We start from the raw sequence: 26,200 nt of genomic DNA, 5'->3' as shown, positions 1-26,200 counted from the left end.
CGAACTCATCGTCAACGCACCACACGAGTGTCCCACACGAAAATAACACAAAGCAACATTTCTCTGAACTGATTAACCGCGCATAGCAACCGTTCTGCAAGGTTAATTCACGCGGTTGCGAACTAACGGCCAATCGCGACGCGGTATTCGCGTGACGTCAGCGACCACGCCTGCGCGCGCCTCCGACGCCATGTTGCCGCTTTCGAAGCATATCGAAACGTTTACGCCGTATACGATAACAATCGAGTTCGGTGCCAGTCCATTTGACGTCGGATATTGCTCGATAACGAGCCGAGTAATAATGGAAACGATCTCCGGTCAAGGTGAATCAATTGCTTGTTGCGTCTTATGCCACCTAATTGTCAATTTGTGAACTACGTCATGGGCGAGGGGGCCCGTTGTCAGATGTCGTTCGCAACGAATGTCAAAACAGTTTCATTAATTAAGCGCAATTTCAAGTGAACGATATAAATAAACGAATGAGATCATTTAGTATCTTACCCATCATGTTGGACATAAACTTCGATCTGTCCATCGGAGGGATCCATTTCGAAGCCATGGGAAGAATGGCCGGCCACGTGGCTCCGAGGAGGAAGCCGAGGGCGACTCTGAGGGCCACGATCCATCCGAAACCGGCTGCTGCGGCTCCAGGCGAAAGGAGAGTTAGGACACTGGCTAGAAGAGTGCTGTAGCCGAACACTCGCCTAGGAAAAAACGAAAATATATACATATTACAATCTGGTAGTTACTTAAAACTATTTAAAACTAAAATTTGACCTACAAGCTACTAATAAAAGCAAATATTTCTAATAGCTGATACAGATGATTTTTGCGTTCGCTTCGAGTGGCTCGCATGTGTATGTGGGACATGAATGAATCATACGCAAATATTACACTCACACAACAGTAACTAGCCTATAAACTTACTCTCGCACTTACTCTATATTATATCCGTATATTTAGATAACGTTTACCGTTATCAAAATATTTCAATACATTTAAACTTGTACTAAAATATAAAAAATAACTGTCACAAAGTCCGTTAGTAGTTGGGAATTGTTTAAATCGGACATTTTAAAGTAATTTCAAATATGTCTTAAAGATACCTGACATCAAAAACTGATTTTTACACAATTTAATCTATATTTGAACTCAATAGTATATATGTAATATACGACCAAAGATTTCCTTTTTAAAAATAAACCCAGCGATACTGCTTATTTTTTTTAATGGTTGAACACAACCAAATGTTTTAACCAACGATACAGATACTGGCCTATCGCGGGAATTAAAAAAAAAAGTTAATAATTTAAATACACAAGACCTTGACTTAAGTATAGGTAAGTATTCGTTGATACATAAAACGTTCCATGTTTAAATTGAAACATTTTGAATATAATTTTGAGTTCTACTTAATACTTAATACGTTAGGTATTAAACGGTTTGAATCCTTTATCTAGGGCTGTCTACTATTTTTAAAAATAATTTTACTAGATATATAAAAAAACTTAACGTAAGTGTTACCACTAGAAAAATAACAATGTTTTTTATGTGAAATGTCTTTGGACGATAAAAGAGTTCTATATTTAAAATTAGAATGCAAAGCAGTTTCGAATTGCGCGCGCCAGAAGATGTTTTAATCTTTTTTTTTTTGCGCAACCACTTTCAATTGTTGTGTCAAATTAAAGTAATAAATCATATAAAATAATGATTCAATATGAATGATGTTTTTCTGCTCACAGTACAGTAACAGTAACAGCCTGTAAATGTCCCACTGCTGGGCTAAGGCCTCCTCTCCCTTTTTTTTGAGGAGAAGGTTTGGAGCTTATTCCACCACGCTGCTCCAGTGCGGGTTGGTGGAATACACATGTGGCAGAATTTCAGTGAAATTAGACACATGCAGGTTTCCTCACGATGTTTTCCTTCACCGTAAAGCACGAGATGAATTATAATTACAAATTAAGCACATGAAAAGTCAGTGGTGCTTGCCCGGGCTTAAACCCACGATCATCGGTTAAGATTCACGCGTTCTTACCACTGGGCCATCTCGGCTTTTTCTGCTCTCGTTATTGTATTTATAATAGTTAGTTCCATTCATTTCACTTTCTATGTGCCGTTTGGTTCAACAAAAAACGGACATAATACGCGCGTGTTCCGTTCTTATTACACATAACACGGCAGTAAATTGTTTTTTTTATAATACTTAAAATATATATGTCTTTTTTTTATTATTGTATGAGTAGGTAGTTATTATTATTAATTTAGTTTGGCAACCCTAACTCTATCTAGAACGTTCCACATGATTAAAAAGTAGATATTACATGAATTAGAATTTTAGATTATCGCTACTAAACTGAACTGCACATTATAATCTGCTTTCTTTGGAAATGTATTAAGTAACTACGACACAGTATTATACTATTTACTTAAGTTACTTTCGAATATATCGTTTATGTACAATTTATTCAAAATAAAAATAAAATAAATAAATATATAATGCGTAAAGGAAAATATTACTTCTTTCATTGTAATTGGTACCGATTCGGTCATAAACGAGCTCAACTAATTTGACAGGACTGCAACTAGCAAATATCCTTTCTAACTCCATAAATGAGAAAGAGATGGCGATGTTATCAGGATATTTTGATACACGAATTTTATAAATACGAGTATATTGTATAACAGAATTAAATTATATAAATATATATGTACATTTTCAATCGCAACAGTATATTCAATAAACGGTTTTTGCGGTTAATTATTCATTAATATGGAAATATGACAAAAACAAATTGACAAACCTAAATTGACCGAGTAAATGTTATGTTCATTACCAATAAAAACTCAACTGTGAAATATTTAAATACAAACATTACATGTGATAAAAATGTAACGATAATATGTTAAAATTAAAATTTGTACAAAAAAAGCCTATCGTTTGCTATACGTATCTCCAGATCCTCTGATAGTTCGTGGTACCTTCGTCTTGTGGTGGTTTCCTCCACATGCAGTGAGTTTGACTATATTGAACCAAAAGACTAGCGTTATCAACTCCATCTCTTCCGCAAAACAACAGTACTTGTGTTCCGGTTTGAAGGGTGAATGAGCCAGTATAATTACGTGCACAAGGGATATAACGTCTTAGTTCCCAAGGTTGGTGGCGCATTAGTGATGTAAGCGATGGTTAACATTTCTTACAATGCTAATGTCTAAGGGCGTTGGTGACCACTTACCATCAGGTAGCCCATATGCTCGTCCGCCTTCCTATTCAAAAAAAAAAGGAGAACGTCACGGGATCGCTTACGCTTCACTTTATTGCTTTGCTTTACTGTGTCGCCCCGACGTGACACCAGGATTGAAAGAATAAATACGGTATTTGTAATCCGTCAATGTATGTAGAAATTAACTAAGATGTTAAGTCTCTAATTACACTGGCTCACTCTAGCTTCAAGCTGGGCGCATTAATACAAGTTAGGTGTTCCTCAGATTAGCTCGCACATAGCCCCAATACTGTTAAAAAAATATTATACTACTGAAAATAAAATCAAAGCTACATGATACACTATCGCTTTATATATATTAAAATAAGACAAACAGTGTACTACTCCTAATTCAAACAGTCTTTGCATTGACCTTAACTTTTTGTCATATAGAGATAAAAACGTAAAGGAAATATAACAAAAAGTAACAATTAAAATCGCAAAACATAATCATAAAAGATAAACATTTTAAAATCATCCGATGCGGCTTACTCATTCGAGTTAGTCATAAAACCCCCTCCCGCCTCCGCGGACCCCGATTCAGACAGCTGACGCTATTGAAGTACGATAAAATAACTGACACAGAAATCCTGTGAAGCCTTGCCATCTTATACACGAGGCCTTGTCCGCGTGGATTTATATCAACTTCACCTGTACACCGGGTCGAAGCTTACTACAGAATTTTAAACAAGTTCCATGTTATATATGAGACCGAGTTGAATTTTTGAGTATTCCGGGCCCGGTGAAAATATATTCTAGTATTTACTAAATATTGTAATATATTCAAAATTATGACTAAAATTATATTATAGTTATAGTATTTTATTATTATTTTTTTAAATTAAAAGTTTTTCTTTTTAGAAGAAAGAAAAATTCAAATTTCGAATTTGAGTTTGAACCTTAACATAAGCCTTATTACTAATATAGTATGGCAATCCAAACCGCAAAATAAACTAATTTGTATGAGGAAAAACCACACGCAGATACAAGATAGTCGTCATTTTTATTTAAATGGCGTCCGCAAATATAATACAAACTGATTAATACTTAGCAACAGCTATTATTGTATAATATTAGCAAATAGGCGAGTACCATAAACACATACATCACATATAGTTGACCCAAACGACCCATCTATTATGATTCTAGAAAGTTCGACGAGGAATCATCAATTATTTCATCACATGTTTGTGGATGAGTTCTAGCTAACAACACACACTCAGGTTTAATTAAAACTATCTGAAATGCTTATATGCAATTACTAATATGCTTACTTTGAGCAAACGTCACACCCTCACCTTCTACGTGTTTAATTAATATGAATAAGTTCATCGTTGTTCAAGCTGCAGTCCCGAGGTTCCTTGATCGAACCACGAATTTGACATTATTTAGAGGGGAAGTTGGCAGTGTAACGTGCCAAATAGCACATAGGTCCCGTTTAAATATATATTTTTTGACGTGACCGTTACCCAAAAATCGATCATAAAGATTTTTTTATTTATATGCAGGTATATATATAATCACATATACTGTATCAATTTGCATCACACATTCTTAAAATGCTATATCTATATTTTGAAAGGTTGTATACCGGAAGGGTAGAATTTGCTCCCTCTTCAAGCCTTAACTTTATTTAAACGCGCTAATCTCGGGCCAATCAATGAGTTCTTCCATCAATCGAGATTTAAAAATATTTCGTTCCATTTTCAAAATACGTTGTTGGAAAAAAAACTGATTCGAAATTATAATCGATTTTTTTTTTTAAGATAAATTAACATCCTTTTCAATAAGACCTTCGGTCAGCGCCCCGTAATGATTCATAAGAACTTAATTCTTCGAAAAGGAATCTTCGACGTGCCGGATAAGGCTGTCATCATCAATTAATATCATTTCACGGCAGAATGATCTTTATTTCTAAGAACATAAGAGCTTTACTTACAGACATTCAAATATACAAACTATTGTTTATTACAGAAAGTAATTTTACAGTTATTGTTTATGTTTTAAAATTTGAGGTATATAATTTAAAAAAAATTACGATTTCTTCGAAACGAAATTAATCTTAATTTTCTTGAACACCCCATTTATTATATTAAAAAAGAAACTATTACTTGAAATGAATTAAATATGGTACATCATACATCAAGAAATATATTTGTACCTATGTATGTATTGCAAGATCATCAAATAGTAGCAATTATAATATATACATGTATATAAGTTCCCTTAAAGTATCCGCCCGATTAAAATTACTCACAGGTACTCCTTCCCCTATGTAGGCACTTGGTAAGTATTTTACGCAAATCCTATCGAAAATTAATTTTTATTCATATCTACTCGTGCGAAGCCGGGACACGATTAGCTTGTAATATTATATATAGAATCAGAATATTGTGTATATTCGTTCTTGTTTATAGATTAGTAAGGGCCGCTTACCGTGCTCCTATGACCTCCGCTAGTCTACCGCCCGGAACTTCTGTGAGCACGTATCCCCAAAAGAAGCAGCCTAGGAGAAGATTCTTCTGTTTCGTGTCCCAGTGGTAGCGAGTCTGTTCTATGTGCTCTGGGTGCTGATAAGGAAATAAAAAATTGCATCATTCATTTTAATTTCAAAAAAGGATCTATTTATTATAATGCAAATATATTGTCAAAGAAATTATTGCTGTTCTCATCAAGCTACACTTAATGTTACGATAGTAAAATTTATTTCGTAATTTATATTCAAAAGTTGTTTTCTTATCTAACATTTTCGTATAAGTCATACCTTGAATTCTATTACGTATTACTTGTTTAATATATTAATTGTTAATTTATTACATACGACTTAATTAATTTGTTTGCAAATTTAACACTAGGACACCATAAGATCGCATTCAATTTAAAAAAAAAAATCAAGCGCGAGTTTAGAATACAACTTCATGAATCGAAATAATTATTAATTTCTTCGAATTTTACAACTGATGTACTACTGGGAAAAATTCTACTAATTCATAACGATTACGATGCGTTCTCCATTCAATAGGCATGATGACAGTATTGAAGAATTAAAAAATAAATGATTTTAGAGAAGAAACTATTTTAAAAGGATTCGAAAAAATTATCCCATTTTAATATACACATTGAGATTAATAAGATTTTTAATAAAATAAAAGTATAAAATTCTGCGATCGGCCATTTTATTTGAAACACCAATCAGAGCGAATGACGTCACGCCTCTGTAGCTATAACCGTTTCTCTTGAACAGTTGTTGTGTTTACTTTTAAGACAATATTTCATTTAGCTCCACTAGTACTGAAATTGTGAATTTACATATTTACGAATACTTCTATAAATCTAAATATATCATAAATATATAATAAATCTTTATGAATCTCTGCCTCAATTTGCAATTTCTTCAAAATGTTCTGTAACCATACTTTATTTTAATTGCTTTTCACCTTCTTAACGAACCATCATCTTTCGTTGCTTACTTATATATGGTCGTTCTGCTTCTGTAGATTGTTCTTCGATCTGGTTGGCATTCGAATGTACTTTTACACAGAGGGACCGCACACCACTTGTAAACTTTGGAATTCATTTTTAACCTTAGGAAATTAGCAATATTTTCTGTGTTTCTTTCTTCGTTGAGTATAGACATAATACAACGTTTACTGTCGTTTATTGAGGCGTGACGTCATGTGCAAGCGCCATTCAAAATTCAAAATAAGTAAATTAAAATGCTTTTTTTTTGCATAAACAGTTAGTTTATTAATGAAATCAAATTATTTTCAGTAATACTAGACGTGTACCTACATTATAGAAGGTTATTCCAAAATCAGTCATCATGCCTATTCCAATTCAAATTTGATATTTATTCGAATCGGAACCGAATCAATACGATATTAACATATACCGTTGTGTCAAAACTAAACTGAATTGTTAACTTTTATGCCAATAGTCGCAAATTAAATTAAATAAAAGGAAAATGGATAAATGGCAACGATTCAGTTTCGATTCGATTGCGATAAAGTGACAATTAGTTAGTAGATTTTTCCCTGATCGTCTAGATGTTTCGGTTCATCGTTAAAATTGTTAAAAACAAGGTCAGCATTGATGTTGACATTCAAACTTAACAAGCTGCAATAATTTTGAGGAAAATAAACGAAAGGTTAAGATCATATAGGTTTGACCTTTAGGATACCAAATCATGTAACAGTATCTGCCTATACATTTACAAAAGTACTTAAGTCCAATTTTAAGTTGTAAAAAACGCTCATAAAACAATTTAACTGAGATAATTCTAGTTAGCGTTGATCACTTTATAACATTCTTAATAACTTGATAAGAAATTAAGACGTGGATTTACTGATTAATGCCTGACTCATAAATTAAATTATTCCTAATAAATGTCTTTATTATACTATAGTTGAAACAACCTTAAAATATTAAAGACACGAGATTATCATATCATTCTTGTACAAAAAGGATAATTAGTAATATGGCATTGTTTCATGTGGCATAATTGCATTAAATTACAATTACACGTTTTTCCAAAGAAGTTCAGATAATTGTAATATTCTCTAGACCGAACTTCGGCCACGGCGGACAATAAGACAGAGACGGACGAGAAATCACAAACATCACCTTCGAGGGACGCAGGTGTAATTGTTGAGTTTTTATTAACTCGACCTAGGATTCGAAACCAGGATCTATATATCAGAAGGTATATGATTATGATTGGATAAAATTATACCTGTGTGACATTGAAAGAATCTGTTAGGTTGGTGATGGTGTGGTTGTCTTTCGCGTCGAAGATCATTTCGACGATGGCGATGGTCAAGTTCACGCGGAGAGCGTAGTTCAGCATGAACCCGAGGAGCACCATAATGTTCAGCACTTGGACGCATGTTAGGCAACCTGCAAAGAAAAACTTAAGTAAAATTCAAATAACTTAACAAATTAAATATTCTAATTAATTTATATAGTTTTTTATTGGTTTATTCTAGTCCTATTGACTATTTGACGTTAATTCATTGCATAAATTATCACAACAAAGTTAAGGAGTACTAAAGTTTTCAAGTACACAACATTTGTATTTACATTTTTTATTTTTTGCAGCGCTTAACCTGCCTTTTATAATATTTACCTCAGACAATTCGCACTTGAGTTTAGTTCATATGATTGATAATTTTTATTAATATATTAATTTTCTTAAAAATAAACGAGCCTCAACGAACCTCAGATATCTATGTTACCGAAATTATCTAATGTTAGTAATAGCATTCCATACATCAAATTGATATATCTTGTTGGCGAAAACGTTATCTATTGTCTAACAATGGTATGTTATTTAATGAATTACTAAAGTTATGTACAAACAAAATTACGTTAGAATGACACTGGCGTTCAAAATTTAAAGACGGCAAAAGAAGACTATTTCGTAAATACAATACTCAATAACAACGACCAAATTTGTAGTGTATACTTTTGTTATCAATGACGTCAATTTCATGTGGTCAAGCCAGCGACAGACAATGTTAATAGTTATACAAATACGAACTGCCCATATGAGTATCTGTGGCGAATTTTTCCCTGAATAGAATCGTTACAAACATTGCCAGAAAAACAGTTTAATACACACTGTGTACTTAGGGCCCTAGGTACTTTGACATTGAGGTTTGACTGGATGGGTTTAGGCCTTAGCATAACCCTTGGGCTACCTACCTACAGGCTATATTTTTCTAACATACAATTATTGAGACCACATAAGCTGTGTCGCAAACCTATATAGCCCAGAGAACTGACAAAGCGAAGTATCGACTTACCTACATCTGCCGCAGATGCGATAAACAAAATATGGGTTCTCGATCGAGAATACGTCTTGGTAAACGTCAGAGAGTGACGACACACAAATTGGTTGATAGCGTTTGGAAAATTAGCGCCGAAAATTGTGAATTACTGATCGAAAGTTCTAGTATTATACTCATTGATTTTAAATCAAGGAAAAAGAATTTCGCACGCAAAATGTCAACAGGAAGAGTTTTAACTGTCAAGTTCTTTTGTTTTGTAAACTCATGCATGCATGAGACTGCATGCATTTGACGCATCAATGTGTTTATCAGCTGTGAATTACGACGTAAAATAATGCCTAAGTCGCAATTTTGTAAAATAACACTATTATTATTAGCTATTCGGTTTTATATAAAATTGGTTGACGGACGGGCAAATGGGCCACTAGATGAGGTCACCATCGATCAGACATTGACGCTGTAACAAATATTAACCATTCCTTACACCACCAACCTTGAGAACTAATGTTATGTCTCTTGTGTCTGTAGTTACACTGGGTCATTTTACATTTTAATAACATAATATTAAACAAAGCTGAGATGGCCCAGTGGTAGGAACGCGTAAATCTTAATCGATGATCGTGGGTTCAAACCCACCACCGAGCAAGCACCACCGAATTTTCATGTGCTTAATTTGTGATTATAATTCATCTCGTTCTATACGGTGAAGGAAAACTTCGTGAGGAAACCTGCACGTGACTAATTTCACTGAAATTCTGCCACATGTGTATTCCACAAACCCGCATTGGAGCAGCGTGGTGGAGGCCTTAGCCCAGCATTGGGATATTCACAGGCTGTTACTTTATCAATTGTTGTTTAAATTTCATATTTAGAATGTTATTTCATTTTAAATAACAATTTTTTTTTTATTATTTCGATATGCGAATAGGCAACAATCAGCTGTTGTCCTGCTAATAATAATATTAAAGCCAACATTAATAAAATGACAATTAATAAGACGAGGTCGTTGTATCTAGAATCAGATGTGATCACATGTAAATATGACATTAATATGTATGTAAGTTCGGTTGCATAATAAAATGGTCGCGACGATTTAACTAGCAATGTGGTTTGTGTTCGCTTCAAAGTAAATTTAAAGCCTGTAAATGTCCAACAAATGCGTTAAGGCCTCGTTTCATTTTGGCTTAGAGCTTTATACACCAGGCTGCTCCAATGAAACCTGCATACACACCGACCACGGGTTTATATACGGGATAAACAGTAATTAAGTACATGAACATTTCTTGGCTACCCGGGGTTGAACCTACAATCTTATCTAAGATTCCCTGATATTACCACTAGGCCATGTCAGTTCGTTTCCCATGTAAATAAAAATATGTTTTTCAGGTATTATTTTACATTAATATTTCCCAAGTAAAACTCATGAAAATAAACAAATATTTAAATATAGTTAAATAAACTGCTGCCGTGAGCAGACTCGATATTGATTTTTTACTGGAAATAAAAATACCATTATATTAGGTCTTTTATTTTATTTATTTGCGTGATCTAATTAATGAAACAAAGCCAAAACACGAACAGATTATTTACAATACATAATTAATAGTAATTTATTCATTCATCATCTTAATAGTAAGTTTAATCAAAAATAAAAATATAAATTTAAATGGTTTTGATATCCATACTATTTTCTGCCATTTATAAGTTATTTCTTTATCGTCATGCGTGATAATTAGTTTAAGGCTTATATAAAATAAAAAATATTCATATTATTATTATTATTATTCGATAAAATAAATAGATTATAATGAAGTGTGCATTTAGTATCTGTTGCATTATATACAGGTTGTAAGGTATAATATTTATTTTAAATAATAAACCTTATAAGATTAAATGAGTAATCGTTTTATACATTATTATATAAAATTATTTAATGTATCTCAGAAACGGCTTTACGATTTGGATTAAATTTTGTATATAAATTAGATTTTTCTTTTTTTGCTATAACATGTATTTGCTACAAATTAAAATATATACCCGGGTACTAGAATCTTTAACAAGTACAAAAGACCCTTTTATTTATTTAAATTGTTATTTAAAATAAAAAAAAATGAATTGCGTATTATCGTTTCGGATTTATTCTACCGAAAGAGTTCTTAATACTGAGTTCTCTCGCCTGGTACTGCATACTACAGAATTTACATTCTAAACCAGTGGCTTTACATTTAATAATACTCTCTTTTTAAATTACAATTCAAAACTATTTGTGAAAACTTGAAACGAGCTTACACAGAGCCAATAAAAAATGGTACAAATAATTTTACTTTTTGAAGCTGTTTGTAAAAGGATCTTTACATAATTATAATTAAAAAAAAAAACAACGTCTTAGTATATAATAGTTTCGATTAAATCATTTAATGCAGTCTATGATCAGCCGTTATTCAAATCAGCATTAACGGATGCTGTAAATCTGCACGCCAAGGTCGAACAACATTGTAATGATTAGCGTCATCGAACGGACAAGTCGGAAAAAAAAATTGGCTCCCATGCAAAAACAAGATCGTAAGCAACGGAAATAAGTCGGGAAGCATCGAATCCACTTCGTTCGATATTAATAATTTCTTCTTTAATTTAATTCGTCATATTTTTAACATTTTTAAATATGTTTATATCCTAAGGCCTCTGCCTCGAATTTTGCGGGCAGCGGGGCGGCGGCGGCGGCGGCGCGGCAGCGGGGCGGGCAACGCATACCTGTTCTCCAAACTAGCGGGCAGATCGCGCGGCACTATAGCGGTGTAGTGTTGTGTTCGTGGTTGTGTTGTCGAGATATTTGTTTTTATTCGCGAACGAAATGTCTGAAAAACGGCGACATCTTTTTGATTCAAATTTATTCCTAACGCTCGATTTATTGTGGGCAAAAGAAGAAGTGGATCCCTACTATAGGGCAAGGAAAATAAATGGCGAGTTTTATCGAAATTATGAAGAACAGAGACAAAATCCCGACAAATTCTACGACTAATAATTGGTTAATTATTCTTCTATTTTTATGGTTCACATCTTTGCTGTTCCATATGGGTGTCCTCTCAAAGATTGCCGAAATAATTAGCTCTTGCACGTCCGAAGACATTTTGATACGTCACAAAAAAAATGTACAACACTATACCTACAATGCAGACGCGCAACGCGGGCGGTCACCGCTTGACTGGAGTGCACCGCTCGTTGCCCGCCCCCGCGCCGCTCCTGCACCGCTGTATTCGAGGGCCGGTCCATTTGATTATACGCGTAAGATCCTGCCGCTCCCGCGCCGCCGCCGCCGCCGCCCCGCTGCCCGCGAGATTCGAGGCAGAGGCCTAAGAGTTTTTTCAATTACGCTTTCACGTGTAATTAGTCAATTGATCATACACGTTGAACGGGTACAGAAAATTACGTATGGTACTTAACACCTTCCCCCCCCCTACACACACCGCGGGTAACACACACTAGTAATAACATATATAAATTAGTGGGAATTAGAAGTGGTTAGAAGTCCTCCTCACCTATATAATACTCTGTATATTATATTGTTTATTAATATATTATCCGGTTTCATTTTATAAGCTCATCATGATTTTTGGCAATTAATGTTACACAATAAAAATTATCTCGTCAAACTGTATATTTAGATGATATAAGGTTATGTAAGATTATAGATAGAATACCATTTTTTTTATTTACTGAACGAACTTGTTATTATATGTCGTGGAAAAACAATATTTTTAATTAGAAGTAGCTGAATTGACTATAGTAGTAACGGGTAAACGCGGTGACTTCTTTCGTCGTTGAAGTCACGTGGACAGAGTCGTGTTGGGGAGTGGGGTGACTGTTTATAAAAACACTTGCATTCGAGAAATGGATGGTTGCGTTTGAGAAACCGACCAGTCCATACCTCCAAGGCGAAACTGTCGGTTTACCTATTTAGTACCTAATTAAACTTGTGTATTGTGATCTGTAACGATAAATCCTTGTTATACCTACATTAAGTTATTATTGATACAATATCGTGATGGACCCCGTACCACCGAATTTAGAAGAAGACTTAGCTGAGCTCTATCGCTCAGCCACTGCTGCCGCCGTCATATATATCGAATCGTATCGTACATTAACCGCAATGCAAAAGGAAGTGAGATAACAGTACTGTCTCCTCAGTGACACGTGACAAATCTGAACCAATGGTATACAATACCTTGATCTGCACAGCATTCTGCGAAACTCACCCGCAGAACACGATTGTGAAATTCGAAATTGACTATAATAATAATCTCTACTTAGAAAATACTAGGTAGTCTGTCTGTATTTACTTATTCTCAAATTATCTAGCTTACTTGATAGTAGGGCTTTGTGCGAGTGTCCCAGTGTAAGCACGGACACAGGGGACATAACATCTTAGTTCCCAAAGTTGGTGGCGCGTTGACAATGTACGGAATGGGAAATATTTCGTACAACGTCACTGTCTGGGCAGTGGTGACCACTTACTAGCAGGTGGCTCATTTGTCCGTCCACCTACCTAATACAATAAAAAATTAACAGAAAAAAAACGAAATTTTTGATTAAAAAAAACATGAAAATAACGTTGAATTTATTAACGAAACGTAAAATGCAGGGAATGTAATGAAAACGAAAGTGTAATACGTTATTTATACCGCGTACACGAATACCGTTACACACGTAACTGCAGATATATATTTAAAGCAGCTGTCTTCTCAGCGCGACGGTACTCGCGAATTAAACACCGCTGCCGGCCGTGTTGTATACGATCAATTAATTTGTGTCGGCAAAACAAAGTATTGCTATCTCTTCTATCCCTCACGATTAAAAAAGGATAGTAAATATTCCAGTTCTGTTAAATGGATATCGTAATCGGAACTACTTGGAAGTATAGAAACTATTGACTATAATGTATATATTAATAAATATATGGATGGGGCGATAAGCAAGGGTACAAGGGAATGAAAATATAATTTCTAGCATTTTTCAATTAAATTTATCTCCGAGTCTTAGTTACAAGATGATTGGTAGATTAAAAATTATAAATTTAATCGTATTTTTTTTTGTATTTTCGTAAAGCAACTTTACTTTACGAAAGATAGGGATAATTGAAGTTAATACTTAATAACACTTACTAACAACATGTACATTTAGAGCAAAATTTCAACAATTTATTGCATCCAATTAATTAATCAATATTTTTATACTAGTATCATTACGTAATGTGCTTTAAAAAAGCGTTTCAGCGCTAAACAATCTGAATGTCATACACTCTTACAATTACAAAATAACGAACGCAATCCCTCTTAAAATACACACACAAGCTGTTTAAAGATTACGCGTGCATTACGAATTGTTTTCGATGTGTGCGTGCCAGCTGTAGGGTGGGTCATGGATAGGGTTGCCATGTGCTTGAATTTCTTTAATCCCTTGAACTTTGATGGGGGCAATGTATTTACAAAGTAAATAATATGTTAATTGCTACTATGTGCCAAACAAACTGAACTAATTTTGGATAAATAATATTAAACGACTATCATGAATGGTAAGCGCCATTTTTAAACGTATTTCATTTACATTTATTTCTGATATTTGATTATGAATAAAAAAGTAATCTCTTAAAAATAAAATAAATAGCACAATCGTCTGCTTGTACTCAGCGATTAGGTTTATCTATAATTATTTACATCACGATTCCATTTGTCAGTGTATTAGTTGTAAGGTTAGGGTTGCTAGTCTATCGAAATATGTAAATGTTTTTAATTTAATGTATTTTTTGAATATCCATATATTAAGAAGGAAACTTTTTTATTGCAACACAATGAACAAATTAACAATTTAAATTTCACGTACAATATTGTTTGGCAAAATGAGCTAGGTCAGTTATACAGCAGAGTCGAAACACAGCACTCTTAGCTATTAGCATTAATCATCATTAGCTACTCCAGTTCTAATAACCATTATCATAATCTTATTTTAACAACATATAAGGTTAAGTTCTTTAAAATTAAACTTTAAATTAACGTAAAGTGTATGAAGACTACTCAGTGATTACAGCTATTCGTCATGAACACAGGGTTCATTAGTTTGTGCACCAGCTGCTGGGTGGGTATAGGGTTGCCGTGCTCTTAAATTTCCCGTAACCTTATACATAATTCAGGTTTTATATCAACAGGAAGTAAATCAATATAAAAATATATTTTGATTTCACTTTTTCATCAAACATTTATTAGTTGAATTTTGCTGTCAATGATTTAACCAAAAAAATTGTATGCAAAAAGTTTTTATTTTAATAAAATAATCTTATAAAAATATATAACACACAGCACGCTACGTAAGTTTAAACGTACAGCAAAAGTGTCATAGGTCGCGATTGAAACGAATATAATATTTATAACTTTTTTAATTATAAAGTTGGCACTCCTAGCTCACAACTTTGTAATGAACAATGCAGAGGAATTCTTAGCAATATTACATAACTGTAAACAAATGTAGCGCAAACTTACAAGTTACAACATTGTTCAGACTTGGATGCCAAATGTTAAGATGTTTCTAGCTGACAAAACGGAAAAGGAAGTTGAAAGTTATTTTAACCTATTATAAAGATAAAATTTGTTTTTTTTGTAATCAATAAACTCTGTAATTATTTACTTCTGGATAAAGTAGCTTTCTAATCAAGAAAGAATTATTAAAATCTCTTTTGCCGTTTTAGAGTTCATATCGATAACAAAGAAACACTTACTTACATAATTATTGAAGTATATATATATATTATTTCAGAAATATTAAGATTTCAGCCTCAAATAATGGTATTTATAAATCAAGCTGCTTTATCCGCGTGCGCGTGCATTCGTACCTACGAGTATGTATGTACTCCTATGGTCATAAGTTGAATTTTACGCGGCCAAAGCCACTTGCACAGTTTATTTTCATTGCACAAATCATCATAAAACTCTGCACATACGTTGTCAGGTATACAGTAAAGGACATAGTGTACCTATGACCCCTCATATGTCGTAGAAGACGTCAGTGGAAACTAGTACAAAATAAATGCAAGTTGCTTTTAAATCATAACTACATTTCGTTTATCCCAGAGAACATTACCATGATATTCAGTATCTTATATGGTTACCCAGGATTATATGACTAATAGTTTTCAATGAAACAATTTATTATTCCATTGGTTTCCGCATGCATTGCATACGGTTTTCTCATACTATATGTATATATGTGGTGACCATCATAAATCACGACAACACGCCTACATATAAAAGAACGTTTGTACTTATCTTCCGGTAGTATTTCCAAGAATAATAGCTATCACAACATCACGATAGGACAACCTCATGTCCAATGTTACAGCCTTGTATTTAGTCATTAATAGATTGCAGGCTTATACTGGCTTATAGCACAATAACTCTTTTAAATGATATATTTAAATCAAAATACTACTTATATTCGAGGTACCTAATTCAGCACATTTGTATCGTCATTTTATAGAATTCTATTATAATATAGTAATATTTACAATTAGCCTATCACAAATCAACGTACATTGTTTTATAGTATAATTTATACTTTTTTACCTTTTAATATAGAAATTGTAGTTTTATTTGTAAGGCTATGTTTTTCACAGTAAATTATTATTATTATTATTGTTTTAGCATTTAAGGGTGAAAGGGGGATTAGGTAACGTATATTTCTTTTTCTTGCCTTACTTTTTACTTACTTACTTACTTTTACTTTTCTGTGCCTTTGACAACGTCTATGCAAAATTTCTGCAACTATAACTTTAACCACATTTTTTATCATCTTTCAATGATTCAATAGGCGACCAATGAGCGTTCAGTATTTAGTCAGATTATTAAAGCTGTCATTTATCATCGTTTCATAAACTGGATACAAGTCAATATTGAAATTATGCACTGAATATCGTCTGTAGAAAATGCCTTTTAGATTTAATACTGTGATTTTTTCATTTATGTTGGGTAGAATTAAATAAAAGCCAAGTAACATAAGGTCATGTAAAGTCCTAGCTATATAATAGGTAAAGATATTATTATAAACTTCCTATTCTATCAGGTAACACATATTACAAGCGGTTGTTAACCTTTGCCTCGGCAAATGTAACTCCGGAAGTTGAACTAGGTGCCGATGGCGACTTCTCCTTCGTTTTATTTCCCTGACGTTTAGATAAATTGAATATTGTACCGTTGAAATAAAGTACTATATAAGTTTGTAACACGTAAATTTGTATGTATCTATTAGATAACACTGTTGTTATATCGCGATTAAGTCTTTCTAAATGTTTGCTAATTGCTAACCATACATATATAATCCAACTAACACAATTGTTTGTAAATTAATAGTAGTTTAAATAAAATTAAATACATCTTGTTATATATGTCAGAGATAATAAATTAAAGCGGGTCTACTATGTCATGTCACTGTCACTGTCATATAGGTTGGTCAGTTGTCAGACGTCAAGTTGTGAAAATATAAGACGGGGCGGGGAATTATTTATTATGCAGCCGACTGATGGAATTTGGAAATATAAAATATAATAGTGTATCAGTCAGTAGTGCGTCATCATCATGATCATTTGTCGAGTGTCACACTTGGTCTCTTGGTCTCTTTTTCTCAGGACAGCGCCAGCGTCGGATGTGCACACTGACTGATATAATAAAATCTACATGTTGAACGACATTGGTGGCCATTTAGATGGCAATCGATTTGAATCCGCGACATATATATAGATGAAAACTACTGCCTCGTTGTTATAGTGGCTAGAAATAAGGCCGCAGATCCCAAAGTCCTGAGTTCATACCTCAGACCCAGTCTGAAGTTGGAATTGTTTACACTCTCGTGCCTCAGAACGAACGTAAAGCCGTTGGTCCTGAACTCAATCCGATCGTGTCAGATTCACCGACCCAGTGGATTATGAGAGTGAGAGAATATAGAATACAATTAGAAGTAGTAGTTAATGCATAATTATCACTCCAACTGTTTCTCGTTTTTAAAGAGCATATTTTATTTTATTTTATAGAACATACATATTTTGTAACTATTTATGGACAATTAAAATATATATATTCAGCCAATATTCGCAATTCCAAAAAGTATTACCAAATTAAAACGTTTCGATAATATTCTTGCAACACCGAAAGTTTTAGGATTGCCACATTTAAGACAAATTTAATTATACATCAACGGTAACAGATAAGAGAAACTCGTTCGTATTTATCAATAAACTAAGGTCGTGAAATGAAATCGTTAATGCGTATCCTGAACGATTTAATACGGAACCACACCTAACATCATAACATGAAATTATTACATAAAAATATCGACACCGTTTGCCGTCTGTGGTTTCTTCAATTCCTCTTCACCGGACGATACTTTTTGAATGTTTCAATCAAAAATCAACAAATGATGATCCCTCATGGCTCACATTACCAGAACTGGATCTTGGAATTTATAACAGAAGCTTGGAATGTGTGATCCATACTGAAGGAAGGGTGGTGATGAATGGTACCGCGACCACGACACGATACGTGTTTAGTTTTTACTATTTGATAACGGAATATTTAGGGACCAATCTTTGTAATCTTCTGATTTATTGTTATCGATCTCCCGTTTGAATTTAAGCTTTAAAAACAACGTTTAGAAGTAAGGTAATTATGTAACTCTTTCTGTCATTAGTGATTTGACATACGGAAGAAGGCAACACGGTATTGTTTAACTAATTGCGTGGACATATGACTTCGGTTAGGTACCGACCACCATGTAACGGCACGGCGCCGCTGCCGAGTCCCGGCACCGTGCTGCGGCACGGCACTTACCCTCTCCCTAATAGAACAACGTCAATCAATAATAATAGTATTATTCTTAAATCACGTTATGACATGTATGAGCTATTAAATATCACATTCTACTTGATTTACATTAATCTACGTCGATCGATAATATAATAAATGGATTTTTACAAAAGCTTCAATTGTAATGTAATGCAAAAATTTTAACAAAAATCAACTTTTATTAATTAAAGGGTATATAGAAGCCTCAATTGATACGATAAAACTCATAAAACCCGGCACTATTTACTGTTTTTTCCTTATTTCCTTCCAGAGGTAAATAATAATTGAATTTATTTATGTAATGCAAGTCATTACATGTTATTTAAAACTATTGGTTTCGATGTACAACATATTACGTCAATGCTACATAGAAACAGCGCATACAAGTAAATAAATATAACGTATACATAATCAAACACATATGTATAATTAATAGCTGAACAAAAACAATCGTATATAATTATAATTTAAAAAAAAAATCTTTATAACATTACAATCTAAATTATAATGAGGATCTACATGTATCTATGATCTGTATAATTAAAAGAAAAGAAAACGAAAGTAAGATATTTAATATAATTTTTATATAAATAAATAAAACTCAAATAAATGACGACTCAAAGGCGCCTACTCGAGTATATATTTTGATTTTGTTATATGTGGTTATAAAATATTAATCAAATGAGAAATTGTATGATCGAAGAACAAAGACTTAAAAGCCTTATTAGCTTTTAACCCTATATAGGTATATAGGGTTAAAAGTTTCATACATAAATCTATACTAATATTATAAATACGAAAGTAACACTGTCTGTTTTTTAAGTATTTACGGCAAAACCACTGAACCGATTTCGATGAAATTTTGGCTAAAGCAAGCTCCCCGAGAAAGTATTTTTCATATCTCAAACACGAGATCAACAACACTCTTCTCCGGTGTCCGGAAACTAGTTGTCTATAAATATTGAAATAAACAAAATTAAAAAAAAATACAAAAACAATGGAATCTTAAAAGTATCAAGACATCACGTCATCAATCGAAAAAATTCTAAATCAACCACGCGTAAAAAATAAATTAAATATCAAAACAGATGTCAATAGAAAAAATCAAACACGTGACCCACATTGTAATCCGCGTGTGAGCTAATCTAATCGGTCAATATCAAGTCTAAACGGTCGTTTGACAAGAATATCGATACAATGTGTGAATGACAGGCAACTAAATTTGGCTATTAATTGACACTGATCGAATTTATTCATCTTACTTTCACTTTTTTTTTTTAATTAGGAAACAAGATAAGCTAATGATGACCTGATGGGATAAGTCATTACAAGACATTAGCACTTTAAGGATTACTAATTATGTATTTACAACATCAAAGTCCCGCAGAAGAATTAATGTCATATTCTGGCTCAGGATTAGCGAGCGTTAATCGATAATTACTTTAACCGATTAAAATCGGTAGGTGCACTTGCAAATGGATCACCTAAAAGCGGTCACCTCCCAGACATTGGCACTGTAATATTAATCTTTCCAATTTACGCTGGCTTAAGCAACATTCAAACCGAAACATAGCAATAAGTATTCAGTGACAGAATAAATGATGAATGGGTGGTAGCCAGCTCGACGGCTAGCCCGTCCAAAGTCCGTCCGTCTGTACAAAGCCCAAAATAACTAACCAATGGTTAATAGGAACTCCAATGGAACATATTTCGTAATAACAATTAATTCAATTAGACATGAATGCTACATATCAATGATTTTCTCAATTGATAATCCCACTGTGAAAACACTTCTCACGGTTGTGCAATTTACTATTTCATTAACATGCACTCTGCCCATACTCGAGTAATGCGCTGAGCACACTTAACGGTTCAGTATTCTAGCTGTTGACATGCTTAACAGCTTTCCGTACGTGTCCAACATTAGTTGGAATCGTCTGTACAAGCTTCCTAACCGCATCCGAGTTCATTTTATTCTAAAATTATCTAGTCGTTTGAAAATAGAAACGTAAAATTATCAAATTGATTCCGAAATATCGATCAAAAGAAATTCAAGCTCATCAAGTCAATAGTCTTAAATTACAATACTTTTTTTTTTTTATAAAATAGGAAGGTGGACGAGCATATGGGCCACCTGATGGTAAGTGGTCACCAAACGCCCTTAGACATTGGCATTGTAAGAAATGTCAACCATCGCTTATAGCCAATGCGCCACCAACCTTGGGAACTAAGATTTTATGTCCCTTGTGCCTGTAATTACACTGGCTCACTCACCCTTCAAACCGGAACACAACAATATCAAGTATTGCTGTTTTGCGGTAGCATATCTGATGAGTGGGTGGTACCTACCCAGACGAGCTTGCACAAAGCCCTACTACCAGTACTACTGTGTACTGCGAAGCGAAACACGTTGCGTCTTCTGCTATAAGTTTTATGTATATTTGTTTTTAAGATTTAATTTAATTTTATAGTATGGATTTCTTAATAGCAGTTTTAGTTTCTAAGTATTCCACCGAGCTTTTTTAAACTGACAATCAAAGCGAGTTAAGAGACTTCAAAAACGCAGTACATTATTATTTTGTACATGTTAATTATTGGAACCGGTCTGCGTTTATTTGCAAATAGGAGAAGACATTTGTTTGGATTACTTGACATTGGAAATGTGCGAAATAACACGATTGGGCCAGCGCAAAATATTCAAATATAAACCTTTAATATAACAAACGCATAAATGTTTATTTAACACATTTTCAAGTACTGACAAACATTAAAAATATGTTTAAAGGGTTGATTGTTGAGTTTCAGTTTGAACAGGAGCATATATAATGAAATTAGATATCTAGAAGTCCAACCAGTTTATATGAAGTGACGATTTCTACGATACTTTCTCTTACAAGGCACGCTGGAAAGGATCACGTGAAATATGCCGCCGTGGGTGTTACGCCCACGCTAAAAGATATAATAGCATTTAATGTCGGAATACTGACGAATTTATGTTTCGAATAATGTTCACAATGACGATTCGAAGACATTTTAATGAAAGAGATTAAATATTTTATTTGAATTTTATATAAGTATGCAAATAATTCAATATTTTATGTATGTTTTTCAAATACAATATTTTTACTCGAAGTGTTAAGGACGTAATAAAATAAATCTATACACGAGAAAAGAATGGAATAACAGTTTTTTTTTCATTTAAAAACTTACAAACGTTGCCTTCAAATTCCACTTTGAGATTTTATTACTTCCAGAATTTACAGTAAAATTTAAAACAATATTTTCTTTGTAGCATTTATTTAAGTAAATATACAGTACAGTAACAGCCTGTTAATGTACCACTGCTGGGCTAAGGCCTCCTCTCCCTTTTTGGGGAGAAGGTTTAGAGCTTATTCCACCACGCTGCTCCAATGCGGGTTGGTAGAATAAAAATGATGAATCGATGACCCAGCTCTCCCGTCACCCGTCATCATTAAAAGTTTATCTATGAACCCAATAATTAAAACCTAGTTACATCAAATTTTATAATGAGCATGACAGCTTTCAATTTAATTCGCATCTTATTTTTTAATCTGCTTTAAATGAATTTCAATTAAGAATTAAGTCACAACTGTTTCTGTGTTATTTATAGATTGGTCGATAAGCAATGCTTGAATTATTTCTCCATTTAATGCATAATTAGCCTTAATTTCTACTACAAAATTATTACATGTAACAAATTACATATATGCTGTATTTTTACAGAGAGAATTGGTTTTTACATCGTACAAGTATTAGTTTAAGTCGATGTTGCCGTTTGAAGTGCTTAATATGACAAGGAAAGAATATTGTTTGAAAGAAAATAAAAGTTAAATTTTTGTAAAATTCACATAAAAGGAACATAGAATTAAAAACAAAACACCTATGAAAAATATTTTGGAAATTTATATTTAGTGTTATATATAAATTAAATTGTGTATTTCAAAGATATCTATATTTTTTTAATTAAACGATGTCCAAATTAAAAATATCTCATCGAGCCTAGAAGCTCAATGAAAAATTAAACTGGCTAAAAAAATAATGACTTTTTTTATCAAAAATCTGATGATATTATCATTTGATAACGTAACATCCAAAACTATTAAAGATATTGTAATAACAAGTTTTTTTTTAATACTATGTAGTATTGAAATCAATACTAACCTGAGCAAAGACTTAAATCTTTTTTTATTTTTATTTAATGAGTAATTTGAATGATTTTGCAAATGTAGGTCATGTAGGTCAACAATTTATGACAGAGCAGAGAAAGTAGAAAAAGTCTAGACGAACCAACGAACAATATTTCGTTTACACCTTTTTTTGTTATTTATTTTTTAACGCAACTTACTAGCAATGAGTTTAAACTACGGCATAAAATCGATACTACAATTAAATATCTCATTACTGCTAGGATAGTATTTTGATTTCATATAAGGAGTCTGTAAATGTCCCATTGTTGGACAAAGGCTCTTAAAGAGAAAGTGTGTATGTATATATTATATAGTGATTTCAAAAATCCAAAACTTCAATATAAAACCTCTTCCAATCTTAAAACTTTTTGAATACGAATATTTAAAAAAAAGGATCATTGTAACTTATAAATTTCTCAATGCGATTTTATTTACATTGTGTAAAGACTTTTGTCATATCTTTAAAGAAAAATACGCAGGAAATGCCAAGCGCTATTCGTGATAGTTGAACAGCCTTGGCATGATTTAAAAATCATTTTCGCTCATTCTACAACGAGTTTTTTTATTTGTTTACAAACATTTTACAATATAATTAAGTTGACACGTGTCTCGGTGCCATTATAACCAATTAAAAATAAACATTTTTGTTTGCTGCTATATTTAACTGCGAATATTATTATATTTTTATAAAGTTAGTTTTGACTTTAATATATGTAGACATATTTTAAATTTTATATAATATGTACGTATTGCATTTAGACTTCACTTTACAGTGGGTAAAAGATACAAAAATGAATTAAAAAGACAAAACTGCGTTTAAAATCCTTTACATTGAAATAAATTTGAATTAATAAAAGCTCGTATCTATAGTCTGTGCCTAAAAAGCGGAAATGCGATTACGCGTAAGATAGGCGCGTTTATTTTCAAAATGGCCGTCTGCCAAGGCACCAACGTCACAGCGGGCGTGACCGCAACGTGAACACCAGCATCGCGAACAGTTGTGCAAATATAAATAGCTACATTATTATTATTATTATGTTGGAAATCAGCGAGCATTTATTATAAGCATCGGTTGGTGATGCTTCAAAAATTACATTGTGTTGCCAGATGTTACCCTAAATTTAAAATTTACAGCCAGAAATGTTTATATCCCATTATTAAAATATTAGCAAGTTAGCTTTTGTAATTTGTTACAAAACAGATTTTTTTATTTTTTTATTTGATAATATTATTAATTATTTTCATTATATTTAGCAAACTTAAAACGTTGTATTCTCGAAGTTTTAACATGAACATAAATTTTATCAACAAAGTAACATAATATCTGACCTTTCACGATCAACTGCGTTCGCATAATAATTTCTATGATTCATCTCAAAATAATCTTATATTCCTGTATTAAAAAATGTATTATTGTAATGCGCCTTTTATACTTTCAATGCTTTTGCTAACGTTACACAACGTTACAATTTACTTGTATTTAAACGAGCAAGTTAAATTGAGAATAGGAGGAATAATAAAGAAATACGGCTTATTTTTGTACGAATTAGAAAATACCCGCAGATCTTTTAAATCATGATAGCAAAATATGTACGTTATAATATATCACAATCGTGGTCAATTCAAATTATATTAGAATTTTTTATAACTTTCATTATCGACGTTAAATACGTTCTAACAATGTAATGGTTAAAAATTTTACGATGCATAGAGCTCGGATTTATCTATGACACACAATTAATAACTGTTAAACAATGATACCTCAAATAAAAACGTTACCTTTCATATTTTGTATTTGAACCAGTTATTAAAGAGAAAAAGTTCCACTACAACTTTTTGGGGTATAAGAAAAAAGTTTTCGCACTGAATTAGCACCGTGTTCGCTTGTAAAGGAAATACGATGATTAGGAACGCACTACTATATACCTAACATATTTTTTACCCTCATATAATATATAAAAAAACTGCGATAAAACCGTAAGTTACACCGTGTAAGCAAATGGTAGATATATATGTAAATAATAATAAAAAACCATCTCAACTTATTGATTATTATATAAAGATTTATTCAACGTGTTAATGAGCTTCATAATTCTAAAAAATCCGCTTCATACCAGATTTTATTTCGATGTAGATCTGGTTCGAACCGGTGGCAAACATTTTTAGTATAAAATGAATCTTGATTTTTTCTTACCTGTAAAGTTTCTTGGAAAGGACTTCTCTGTCTTAGCCATGATTGGAATGAATTTACCTGAAAAAAAAAAAACTTTATTAGTCATCGAATAACTAAAAAATATATATATGATTATCGTCTATAAATGTACAAGAATTGTGGATATATCCACAATTAATATATAGAATAGTTTGGATTGCAAATTATTGGACACAGAAGTCGCTAAATAGTACTTCAGCGCGCCGAGAAAGTTGATTTGATAGTTTAATCACATCATTAGCATCATTATTAGCAAGTTTTGTATTTATGACTTTATTAAAACACTCATAAGAACATTTTGGTGAATTACTTTTTAAAATTTAAAATCGTAAATTAGGATTGCCTGTAATCTTGATTTATCTTTACTATATTTACAATATAGTCATTAATATACACTATTGGTTTCAAATACAATCGGTTAAAAATGGAGTTGACACTTGACATTAAAGTTTCAAAACTGTAATGAGTACTTTTTTTCTGAGCATATTAGAAATATCACTAAAGCAATATTAATTACAGCCTAATTTTCTTAAACGAAATTGAAATTAATTCTAGTTTTATTTAAAAAACGTATATACGACGTTAACGCGCAAAAAATCTCGTACAGAAGCTATTTTACGGACATTAGCTGTTGATAATAATTCTTTGTTCAAGGAACCGACCCACCCAAATAATCGAAAATAAAAATTAATGTAAATCGTTGGACATGGCTTAAAGTCACTTGCATGTTAAATTAAAACAAGCAATATAAATTAATTTAATAACAATGTTAGACTTTACAAATTAAGTGCAATGTGAACTCATATCAAGTATATTAAATCCATGCTCATTTCGATTCGAGCACCGTTAA

The 26,200-nt window shown here is 32.6% G+C and overlaps 1 protein-coding gene across 1 annotated transcript in view; it reads right to left on the bottom strand.

The window, feature by feature from the left end:
* LOC126771616 (sialin) overlaps positions 1-26,200 on the bottom strand; it is a 68,477-nt gene that overhangs the window by 39,931 nt on the left and 2,346 nt on the right. Inside the window, exons 2-5 of the mRNA XM_050491600.1 lie at positions 25,333-25,389; positions 7,993-8,156; positions 5,697-5,830; positions 502-704 (exon numbers count right to left, since the gene is read on the bottom strand). Coding sequence (XP_050347557.1) covers positions 502-704; positions 5,697-5,830; positions 7,993-8,156; positions 25,333-25,372 — 541 coding nt within the window. The 5' untranslated portion in view covers positions 25,373-25,389. The remainder of the gene's footprint in view (positions 1-501; positions 705-5,696; positions 5,831-7,992; positions 8,157-25,332; positions 25,390-26,200) is intronic.

Source organism: Nymphalis io, chromosome 11, assembly GCF_905147045.1.
Source record: "Nymphalis io chromosome 11, ilAglIoxx1.1, whole genome shotgun sequence".
Lineage (NCBI taxonomy): Eukaryota > Metazoa > Arthropoda > Insecta > Lepidoptera > Nymphalidae > Nymphalis > Nymphalis io.
The sequence above is the reverse complement of the archived record's forward strand: the minus strand, read 5'-3'. Positions and strand labels throughout refer to the sequence as shown.